This window comes from Rhinoderma darwinii, chromosome 3, assembly GCF_050947455.1.
Source record: "Rhinoderma darwinii isolate aRhiDar2 chromosome 3, aRhiDar2.hap1, whole genome shotgun sequence".
In the NCBI taxonomy this organism is placed as follows: domain Eukaryota; kingdom Metazoa; phylum Chordata; class Amphibia; order Anura; family Rhinodermatidae; genus Rhinoderma; species Rhinoderma darwinii.
Window position 1 is genome coordinate 299,689,367 of NC_134689.1, and position 12,446 is coordinate 299,701,812.

At 43.0% G+C, this 12,446-nt stretch overlaps 1 protein-coding gene across 2 annotated transcripts in view; it reads left to right on the forward strand.

The window, feature by feature from the left end:
- The window catches only part of FURIN (furin, paired basic amino acid cleaving enzyme), a 203,634-nt gene that overhangs the window by 94,629 nt on the left and 96,559 nt on the right, over window positions 1-12,446 (forward strand). For both annotated transcript variants that reach the window (XM_075858119.1, XM_075858120.1), the window contains exon 3: window positions 7,776-7,874. In XM_075858119.1, the coding sequence (XP_075714234.1) occupies window positions 7,776-7,874 (99 nt within the window). The remainder of the gene's footprint in view (window positions 1-7,775; window positions 7,875-12,446) is intronic.

Genomic DNA, 12,446 nt, shown 5'->3' on the forward strand with positions numbered 1-12,446 from the left:
TGGCTGATCTTTCATAAGGGTTGACATTGTAATACACTTAGGGGTCATCCTATATGCAGCCGTGATTTGATACTGTCTGATACAAACTTTTATTGAGGCTGCCGTGCACAGAGCTGATGGAGTTTCCAGGAGGCATTTTTTAACTCTTTGCCTGCCACACTCTTCCCAGTTTCATACATAGCCGTTTATTTACGATGTAATAACAAGTTGGAAGTTTCGAACTTTGTTTCATACAGCGATTCCTAGATCGGTGAAGCAATAGGTTCTCCACCAACATAAACACAAGACCATTCACTGACACCCCTACTATCCGCACTCTGCTTCTCTATATTACATTACGCTTTTATTGCTTAAATTGTAAACCCGCTGTCCCATTTATGTACAGTGGCAGAATATTTTTGAATTATTTAATATTGAGAAATGAATAATAGATGCTTCTATGTATGCGCTTTTTAGTTTTTTATTTGATATCCTTCTGTATCTTAGTTTCTGAATAACGCTCTTGTCACATTCTTCGTCACATTTTTACTTTTGATCGGTGCTGTCTATTCAGCTGACTGAACCCTCTCTGACCGTCACCGCACTGAAAGCCTTTAAATGTAATCTGCTTTCTTTCATCAAGTAAAGGAGAGTATGTTTTTCACTTGCGCAACACACATCAATAATCTATGCTTGTATGGGAAACTTTAATTCTAATTCTTTCCAGATAAATGGTTATTGGTACATAAAAACGGTTCATTTCCTGGGGAGGGCGGCAAATGGAAATATTTGGTTAAGAAATAAAACCGATGCAATTGAACCAAAATGAGCCGTACTCTCATGCAAGTCTGTGTAAACCGCAACCCATTTATGACCAAAACCTGCAATCCCTGTCGTTTCTATTAAATTGTATAGTGGTTGACTACAGAAAAGCGAAGATGTCTCAGAAATCTGTTTGTTTACCTTTTGACTGTACTAATAGTTGTCTGAGTTTGCCTGGTATGTTGGGGCCTTTAGCCGATTTTGCAACCCACTCGCTGGTATTTTACTGCGTCTTAAAATCGAATCCATCTAAATATATCTTTCATTCTTTTATTACCCTACGCCGCTTGGGTTATAAACTCCACTCTACCGCTTGTATACAGACTATAATCCATGAACTAAGAAAGGATTAAGTGTTCATGTTCCATAGAATGCAAATAATCCTCTAGGCACCAGGATAATCCTCCGTTTTGGATTGCACCACCATTTCTGTATTGTAGTGTGTGCCTATTTACTCACTAACAGTCTTAGAATTTTTTAGACAAAATAAAACCCAGTGGCGAATAAAAGCATTCAAACTTCTATACTGTAAGAAGTGTTTACATGCCACTTGTAAGGCGATGTTCACACAGGTTGGATACACTGCGAAAAAAGTTGGCAGCATATCTGACCCAGAACACACACCCAAGGCTAAGTCGGCCAAATGTTCGCACCAAATGGGCCATATTGAGAACTGCGAAAAACTGCCTATAGTCTCCTCTGACTGCAGTGGTCACCTGTGATGAAGTGTCATCACAGGGGGCAGCCTGGACACATCAGCTGGAAGAGCAGGGAAGCATTGCTATTGCAGCATCACGAAAAGCTAAGGCTTTTTTTGTTTAACCTGCGGAATTCTGCAAACAATTGCATTTGTTGTGGAATTTGACACTTCGGTTGCACTCGATGGCGCAGAGAATCCCCAAAACAAGTCAGTTTATGCACTTATTCTGTGCAGGGTCTTTCCACAGCGTGTGAAAGAGATTTGTTAAAATCTCCTCATCCATTTTGCTGCTACTGTAGTATGCTGCGGAATTTCCTCCTGCAAATCTGGATGGAAAATTTTCAGCGTATAGATTGTGTGAACTTAGCCTTAGCCCTTATTCACACGACCGTGTTTCCCGGCCGGGTGACGGCCGTCCATAAAACATCCGTCACACGGCTGCAGTAGGAACGATAGACCCCTAATGGGGCTATTCACACGACCGGTTTTTTTTGTTTTTTTTTGATGGCCCGGGAAACCTGGCCGTCAAAAGATGTGACATGCCCAATTTTTCGGCAGTTTACCAGGCCGCCCGGCTCCTATTGAAGTCTATGGGGCCGGGTAATACACAGCCATCACCGGAATGTGTCCCGAGTGACGGCCGTGTCTTCTGTCGCTCGCGCTCTCTCCTCCTCACAGTGCAGAGTGCATGTGAGGAGGAGGAGGGTCTTTTTTTGCTCCCTGTAGGTCGGAATCCCCGGCCGGGAAACGGGGTTTCCGCTAGAGGAGAAGTGAGTAACTACACTGTCCATATATGGACACAGTGACGTCACTCACTTCTGAATCAGAATCCCCGACCCTGTAGACGGGGATTCCGCTACAGGAGAAGTGAGTGACAACACTGTCCATAAAAGGACACAGCGACGTCGCTCACTTCTGAAGCGGAATCCCCGACCCTCTGGGGATTTCGCTACAGGAGAAGTCAGTGACTACTCTGTCCATATATGGACATTGAAGTCAGTGACTTCTCCTGGAGGGGGGGGGGGGCTGTGTGGCATTACCTACAGGGGGCTTGGTGGCCTTGCATACAGGGGGCTGGGTGGCATTGCATACCGGGGGCCGGGTGGCATTACCTGCAGGGGGCTGGGTGGCATTCTCTACAGAGTGCTGTGTGTGGCAATAAATTCGATTTTAAAACGGACAGGGAAAAAAAACTGATGCAAAATGGGTCAAAATCGGCCGTTAAACACGGCCCGGAACGGATGCAAAACGGCCGGGAAAAACGGCCGTTTTTATCAGCCGACACTCGGACCCTGTCATGTGAATTAAGCCTTAATCACACGACAGGGTCCCGACCGAGCACGAGGGTCGGCCGTTTTTCATTTTGCATCCGTTCCGGGCCGGGCATATCTGGACAGTGACATCAGGGGCAATTCCTGAAGGGGAATGCCCATGTGGCTGGTGATTCCACTTCAGGAAAAGCCCCTGTCGTCTCTGTCCATTTATGGACACTGAACGTTACTGGCTTCGCCTGGTGTGGAATCCCCGGTCACAGAGTGTTCGGGGATTCCGCTTCAGGAGTTTCCCCTGATGTCACTGTCAAGATATGGACAGACACCAAGCGCTCTGTCCAGGAGCGGAATCCCCGAACACACGGGGATTCCGCTCCTTCAGGGAGCTAAAGTGGGGTTGGCACATAGCAGAGCAGGGAGATACCTGCTCTGCTATAGTGGCGTCGCTACAGCAGTAGCAGCAGCTGCTAGCGGCACCATCGACCATAGGAGGTGTCGCCGGTCCAGGGCACTTTTTAAAACAAGCAGGGGGAAGGGAACCAGCGCAGTGCTCCCTTCCACCTGCTGTACACCCGAGCCCTGCCACACAGTGCAGAAACTTACCTCCAGCGTACAGCCATTCGTCCGAATGGCATAAAGTCGTCCTCCTCACATGCACTCTGCGCTGTGAGGAGAGAGCGAGCGACGGTAGACACGGCCGTCACTCGTGACACATTCCGGTGATGGCCGCGTATTACCCGGCCCGATAGACTTCTATGGGGGCCGGGTGAACGGCCGAAAATAGGGCATGTCCCATTTTTTGACGGCCGGTTTTCCTGGCCCGTCAAAAAATCGGTCGTGTGAATAGCCCCATTAGGGGTCTATTGTTCCTACTGCAGCCGGGTGACAGCCGTTTTATGAACGGCCGTCAGCCGGCCGGGAAACCCTGTAGTGTGAATAAGGCTTTATGTTCTATTTTCATAGCTGTTTACCTAGTCTGTCCATAGAGCATTATCCATTAGGATAAATACTGTAGTAATGTAGCCATAGAAAGTGTGGCTGCCCCCGCACCTGAGACTCGGCTGACCAGAGGCAGCTTGCTTTTGATTAGTTGCGCCCACCCCATTAAACCGGTTTATACCACACTGTTCATTGCCATGGAAAATAGTTGCATTTTGCAATTTTATTAATTTGGGCATGTAGTGTGCGTGTGTGGTTTGTTTGTATTTTTTTTTTTATCTCTATCCATAACCATATCCATACATGACTTGGCAAAAAAAATCACCTGTCCTGTCGGCACATTACATGGGCTCAAACATTTTGTAAGTCCCACTTGACCAAAATGCATGCCCAACATGTTTCGCATAAAAAATACATAAGTCCTATTTTAGATTAAAAAATGATCATGTGAGAGCCTTTACTGTAGATACAGAATTAATTTCCTGCTGCGTGTCATAAGCGGTCACATTCGCGCTGGGAGTCATTAGCTACGTTCCAGAGCGATCATACTTTGTACCTTTTTTACAGTTTATGCCTGAAAGGGGTTATGGCCTCTCAAAATGTAAAAGCCTCTGATTAAAACTAAAAGGATACTGACTAAAAATATCAAGCGTTATCCCATTGTCTGTTCTTCTCTGTGAATTCTATTCACTGGAACCTGCTAGAGACCAGGCTTTGGCGTTCGTTGCTCTTACAGAGCGTTTGTTTATCTGTAGGTGTGGAATATATGTATGGAGAGCCTACAATTCTGTATGTTCCAGACGCATTACCGTGCAGGAGAAATGAACGTACATCGATTAGATACGTACGTTGGCCTTCACGATTCAAAGCTTGAAGGTCTCACAAAAGGCTCCTATCTTTAGGCACAATTGCTTCTGTCCTTGTTTTCAACCCCTGCCCAACTACCTCTTATTTTTTTTTTCTAATTATACAAAAAACAAAAAAAAAAACCTCAATGATAAACAAGGCGATGTATTGGGAAGTGTTCCTAAACATGCAAATATTCTCTGTCAGCCGAGCCTTTGTCATCGCCGCGTTGTTGAAAGATGTACTATTGTGGTGTTCTCATGTCAGTATAAAAAGGATTCTGCATGTGGCCGTAAATTTGCGGTGCAGCTTTCTCCCTCTTTTAGTTAGTATTTATGAGGCCTGTCACTTTGGAGAAGCACACCACTGTAGGAGTAGAGACAGGTATGGCATGTGTCTGATCCCATAGAACGCAGAACAGTCCTTGCCGCTGCTACCTATTGCGTCTTGTAAAAAGTATGGAGAACAGCACAGCCATTGAGGGGATTTACCTCATGTTTCCATTATGGAAGTTCTCTAAGCCTCCATAGATCTGAAGCATAACATGGGGAAGATGTGCGTGCACCTACAGGCAGAATTTCTGTTTTCCGGCCCTTTTAGTGTAGGGTCTGAATGGTTTTCTTTGGTTATTTTCATGTTTCCCGCAGGGTGATCCAGATTACCATAACTAGAAGCGTGCTTCTTGTATCTGCAACACGAAGCACAGGTTTTTTTTCCTCTTCCATCTGTAGATGTATCTTATGTATCATGTGCATCTCTTGTACCTTTCTTTCAATGTGCTGACGTAATTTTCCAAAGCTTATCGTCATCTAGCCACATTTTCTATTATTGTAGTAGAACATGTTTGCGTCCCATTATATGTAGTTTATGTATTTTTAATCTGTTGAAGTCTTCTACAAATCTCTCCTGATATTCTGCTTTAATTTTGCAGTTAGGTTTGCAACTTTCTTATGTTTATATTAGATAGAGCGAGATCTAGAGATTTTAGTTATTTGTTTTTTGTAAGTATGCTCCATAAGACTCTCTTCACACTACCAATAGGCTCCTTTCCATCAGGTTTCCGTTACTTTTTGATGCCAATAATAGTGTAGTACACTGCCAAAACCTGACTGATCCATAAGGCTGAATTCCCACGTGACAAATTTCTGGGACGTCCCATTCTTCTGAATAGGGCTTGAAGAGGTCCATGCGCATGCTGCAGAAACAATCCCATTCGGATTTATAAAATGGATTTGTTCAATAAACCTGCTGCACTTTTACAGTAAGTCCACATGTAGCGCACTTTTTGCGCTGCGGATTTTGACACAAACCCGTGTTTAAGGCTTCGTTAAAATCCGCGTCGGAGTTCTGTTTCGTGGGTTCAGTCAGACCTTTCAATCAGGGCAACCCACAAATGGAAATCAAAGGTAATGCTAACCGAAAGCTATGGTTTTCGTTCGTGGGCTCCCCTGACTGAAAGGTCTGACTGAACCCCAGCACAGATGTGATCGAAGCCTAATCCATATTTAAAATGTGAATTTTGCTGTACACTTCAACCTAAGCATTGCAAAGGGTAAAATCTGCGAATATTGATGTTGACCGATTTGAAGATCTGCCGCATACCCTAAAGTCCACGCATATTTTTTCCCCGCTATATGTGGATGGAGTTTTGAAAACCCCATCTACATGCATTGAACTAAATTGGTGCAGGATCCACATAAAAAAATCCATGACGTGTATTTAGGTAAGTTCCTACGTAGAGTATATACTGCGGATTTTCCGCAACTGGCTTAGTTGCGGAAAATTCGCAGCATAATATAGTAGTAGCAGAGTGGATGAGGTTTGAAATCTCATCCACATGCTGTGTAAAGGAGCAGAAAAAAACTGTTAGAAATTGACCTGCGGTGCGGTCTCTTAATCCGCAACATGTCAATTGTATTCGCGAAATCGCAGCTTTTGTGTTGCAGGTTTTCCCCATTGAATTCAATGGGAAGGTAAAATCTGCAACATATAGCAGATATTGCAATTTTTGTGGTGGAAAAGCAAAGATTCCAGCGCAAAAAAACGCAAACTCTTATACTTACACAGAATTCTGTGCTTCCTTGTCAAGGACAGCCTCCTGGGATGACGTTTCATCCCATGTGGTTGGCTGCAGCGGTCACATGGGATAAAACATTCCGCTGCAGGACGTCTGAGTGGAAGTATGTGGGGGGAGGGGTGTTTCTGTCCTTTTTTTTTTTTTTTTTTTTTTTTGTTTTTTTTTTGTTTTAAAATGTGCAGTTTCCCGCAGCGGACATTCTGGCCGAAAAACTGCACCACAATTTGGTGCGGTTTTTCGGCCAGAGCTTCGTGCACCTTTCGTACTGTGTACTTTTACACTGCGTATCCGCCCTGTGTGAACATACCCTTATGCGTTTACTCCGGTTCCTTCTACTAATGTTACAGTACAAAATACTTCACAACTTTTATATCCAGTGAGGTTTTATTTCCCTTTTCTTATGCATGTTAGCTGGAATAGAAAGAATCGTAATAAAATAACTGTATTGTAAATAAATTGCTCAAACAACCGTAGCACACAACCTTAAAAAAATCTCCGTAATTACCATATTACGGTCCGCAATTATGGACCCATTTAGTTCTAATGGCCGCGGACACCTTTCCGTATCACTACGGATATGTCCTTGCTGTAGAACTGTACCACAAAAGAACATGTCCTATCTCTTGCGTTTTATGGGCCGTGCTCCCATACTTTGCGGGCCAGAAATGTGTGCTGCGGCCGGCCGTGCCCGCAATCGCATGCCGTGATTTCGGGCACGGCCGTGTGCATGAGGCCTAAACCAGTTAGAAGCAAGTTATAACTTCAATAAAGATACATTAATAATAAAGGTTTGCGCAGCTCATGGTTTTAAGTGAAGTCACTAAATCGTCCTCCGCTAGCTTCTAAATAACCCTGTGGACGATTTAGTGACATCCCTTATTAATGAAATATCATTAAACCTGTAATGGTTTCTAAGTACCTGCTTCGATATGTGCACTATGTAAACTCATTAGCTTGTCTTTTTAAAGTGTTGGCTTTAGCAAAGTGACAAACTAGAGCCATAGCTTTTCCTATATATGGCTCCTACTTTTTGGGTGTAATAATGGAATAATTTTCTTGTATGACTGATGGTACTTGCTTGTGACTTTGTAATAAGGAGATCTGTATGTGTATATTAACAGTTTGCTTCTATCTCTCCTAGATTATTGGGGATTATTATCATTTTCATCATCGAGCTGTGGTAAAAAGATCCTTAACACCTCATAGAACCAGACATCTCCAGCTAAGCAGGGATCCTCAGGTAAGAGTTTGAAGAAAGCCTTTTTTAAGATACTTTCCAGAGGAGACTGTAGAACTCCATTTTCTGGAAAGCTGAAATAATGGACAGGGGGATAAATGGGAAGGATACGATGGTTGGATTCATATTGATTGACTTCTAATCCCCGCATGCAGGTTAGATTGTGCTGAACCTCTATCTAGTCGTTGCCAATTGCCGGGGTCTATAAATACAGTTGACCAATGTCTATCCATGGCTGATGCATGTCTGTGCATTTATTGTCTGTCCTTACGAATTAGACAAGTGTTGGGCTCTGTTCACATTAGTGTCATGCCTTCGATTTATTAAAGGATAACTAAGCTTATGAAAAACTTATGACATGTCCTAGTGACATGTCCGTGCTTGGACCCTCACCGATCGCTAAAACAAAGCCGCAGAAGTGCTCGGATGAGCACTGTCGCTTCATTGCCGATTGGAAAGCCGAATGAGCAGTGTATGGTCAGATAGAATTTCTTTTGAGCCCGTACACCGCTCCAAGGAAAGCCGATAAATGAGGTGGCACAGCACTCACCTGAGCACTTATACCACTTCGTTTTAGTGATCAGTGGAGGTCTAAGTGCTCGAACAACCACCAATCAAAATTTCTGACCTGTCACTATATGTAAACGTTTTTTAAAAGTCGTTACCCTTTAACGGAGCCAAGAGAGATTTTGAAATGTATCCTGTTCAATTCTAAAAGATCCCATTGAGTTATATGGTCGTTGGGTTACGATTTTTTGTAAGGCAAGAACAGCGCTATTCTTGACGTCAAAAAGCAAGTTTAAATATGACCCCATGACTCTTGTTTTATGTATATGGGCTGGGAGAGGATCAATCATTGTAGATATAAATGTTTTGTTGAATATATTGCATGGCAAGTCCGTATAACGGTAACCAAGTCCACTTGTCCTTTATAGAAGAGCAGAGAACATGAAATCACCGTTTAAGCCCACTAGATAAAGGGCACGCACAGGCTGTAGCTTGGCTTGCATTTGCAAGATTTAGCCTATTTTTATTATGTAACATCTGAATGATCTTTATAAATTGGAGCATAAACCTCCAGCATTTCCAAAAATAAGCGCTATTACAATTGTGTTCCTCATATTAATAGACGCATGAACGCTCTTGTAAAACCAGAATGCTCTTAGGGGAACGTGGTACATAGTGGAAGATTGCCACACAGATGGCGTGAGCCTGCATGACATGTGTAATGATCTGTTTCAAGGGTATTGGGAATTCTCTTATTTACGATCAACCACGCTACTTTTTCATCATAATCCATAGAGAAGTCTCTGACTACATGACATTAACTCAGCTGTCACTTTCACACTCCATGTGAAAGGGCAGGGGCATTGATTTCGTTTTCTGTAATCTGTTTATGCTCTGAAAACCGCCCCCTCTTCCTCCGCTCGGGGTGTTTTGTACCCCCATAGTGCTAGCTAGCGGTTGTGAGCAAACACACAGACTTTAGACCGATCCCGGCAAGAATCTGTCTTTGTTTATTTGTACATACACGTGTACTGTAAGGATCTTTTCCATTAGACTGCCAATTTGTACTTCCTGACCTCTTCCAAGAGGTCTTTATTCATTTATTTGTAATATCCTTTTTTTTTTTTTTTTTTTTGTGCCCGCCAAGGCAAGCAATAAGACTGCAATAAGTAATTTTGCTGATTAAAACTGACTTCCTCTCCGTTCTTGTTACATGAGAAGGTTTTGTTTTGAAAAGCTGTTCAGATTTTTCGCTTTTCTCTCCAGTGTTCTCATTCAGCTTTTATAAGGAATCGGCCCATATAAAGTAATGGGAGAAGGTTTTTAATCTCTGTAACACTGAATCCTGCTGGGAGTACATAAACTGTAGGTAATCGCTTTCCTGTTTAACCCTTCGTTCTGACTTGCCTAATGGCCAAAGCAACATTTTGGATCAATTTTTTTTTTATTTTTTTTTCATCAGCCTTTCGATGTAATTGACTCTAAAAAAAAATGCAATCGCCCTAAAGTAAAGGTCTTATTGATTTTAACAACCGTTGTAGTAGGTTTAACTGAAAGCGTATGTGTTTAATCTGATACCACAGATACTCATGTTTTTATGTATGATCTCATAATTGCTCAAGGAATCTGTGCTGGGAACTAGAACATACTTTTATCTCATTAGAAGATGATTTCAGGATTTTTCAGAGAATAGATGGCTGACTGGGAGACATGTCTGCATAGATAATGCTGTTATTCTGGTAGTGCATTGCACCAAGGGCGGTGGATATCTAGTTCACTGTATTTCTGTTACTACTTTACCCTAGTGAATATCCAAAGGGGGTTGTGTGACATCAGAAAAAAAGATCTGCAGAAAGATGGGGTCCTTTTACACCAGCCAATTTGTCACTCATTGATACGGCCAGATCAATGAGATCCCTCGTTGAGCGGTGCTAGTTTTTCTCCTTTCACAAGAAGCTATTATGTATGTGGATGCGCGATCATTACGAAGATCGCTTGTCACCATGCTTTACCATCATGTCGGCAGCACGTCTCCTTGTTTACACAGGGAGATGTGCTGCCGACAACAATAGTATTTTCTGCTGCATAAATGATACGATCAGCCGATGAACGCTCGTTTACCCAGTCATTGGCCTGCGTAAAAGGGTCTGTTCAGCTGCACAGGGGCCCAGAATTGGGAGGGGGACCCACTCTGGCCACAGGGTTTAAAAACCAGTATCCTGCCTCTCTCTCTCTCTCATCTCCGCCACACTTTTTACAGGACTCCTAGATTCCCTAGACACTGCATCATCTCACAGCCGCAGATTGTCTGAGCTGCTCTCTGATTGGCTGATGATAATGGATCTGTGTGTCTGAGCATTCTGCAGGTACAGATGAAGGAGCAAGAGGAAGGCGTCCTGCAGCCTTTAGTACAGGGAGTTACCCCCTTCACTACACTGCCATAGACTACCAGGGATGTTACCGATCACCCCTTCACTGCCCTATCCCTTCAGGGATGTTGCCTATCTCTGCGCAGGGAATGTGGCACTGATTAAAATGACACACTATTTCTACACCTGGATCTGTGTGGAGTAGAGATTCGACTTTTAGAAGTCCTGTTTCAGAAATGTCTAAATCCTGACCAAGCAGTAAGCTACACTTATTTTCACAAACTGCCATGGATTGCGCAAATACCACTAAATTCTGGCTCAAATTGTTGATCGATATGTCACGCAACAGATACTATGGCTATGTTGGAGTAAAATGCCTCAAGGTTTAGAGACTATAATGCTGAAAAACTGGTCGTAAATATGGCCTAAAATTCAGATTTAATTTTCATTTAAAGGGAATCTGTCATCCGTTCTGAGGCCTCAAAACTGCTGACAGAACGATATAGGGTCAGGGAAGGGCATTGTAAACATACACTTTGTTTTCTTGTCATGCAACTTGCATAACCGAGACAATGTTTGATTCTCCTGGAGCGGCAGTCGCAAGTGCCACTCTCTCCTCTGAGTGACAGCTCTAGCAGCCAATTACTCTGAGGGGTGGGGCTGGCAAGGAGCACTTCCACATCAAGTACCTGCCACAGTGGCACTTGTGACCACGGCGACGGGGGAAATTAAACCTAGATGTCGCAGTAATGCATTGCCCTCCTCTATATTGCTCTGTCTGCAGTTTTGAAAAATTGCTGAAGCTGAACAGACCAAGAATAATACCAGGTACTTAGCCCCAAACACTTCAAAAAGGCAAGAAACAAGACTGTCAGGGGAAACAATTGATTCTACGCAATATTTTAAAATAATGTAAGTAAATAGGACTTTTAAAATGTTCATGCAATGTTCACAAAAAAGACCACGTTTAGGCCCTGTTCACACAGTTATTTTACAGGCCGAAAAAAATCGGACTCAAAATTCCTTCAGGAATTTTGAGGCCGAATTTTTTTTTATTTTTTTTTGCCGCGACTATCTCAGTGTTTTTTCGCTGTTTTTTACCCGTGGCGCCGAAATATGCGTTCTCTGCCTCCTATTGATTTGAAGAGCTGCAGAAAAAAAACGACACTGCCTCCTATTGAAATCAATTCAGTGTCAAAATCGGCGTAAAAAAAATACTGTCAACTGGGCCTTATAGTTCAGTAAAATTAAGTGATTGCCCTGCTCATCTGAAATGCGACTCCAATACTGAAATACGAGCCCAAAAGATTGATATAGTGTCCTCCGTGCAAGAGACTTCCCAGCACCGTGTCTGGCACAGTCAAGAAGTTGCTATCTTATAACTGAATGGATTCCATAGCAAAAAACATAAATTCCTTGGTAGCCGCATTTTCCATATTTCAGACTCTGATAATGCGTCCCAGCGAGTGATCTGTGCTATGAACACGGCTACGGTAACATCATTAAGTGTGCTGTTTATCTCCAATGAAAAGATGGTACCTTATAACAAATGTATTGGTTTGTTTTTTATGTTTATACTTTTAAACGTTTGAGGCTTTTCCCACATAACCCTTATAGAGGGGCCTGGACAAAGCGATTTTGATGCACATTTAAAAGAAAAGTGACAAAAACATCCAGCAGCCTCGCCTTACACATAGCT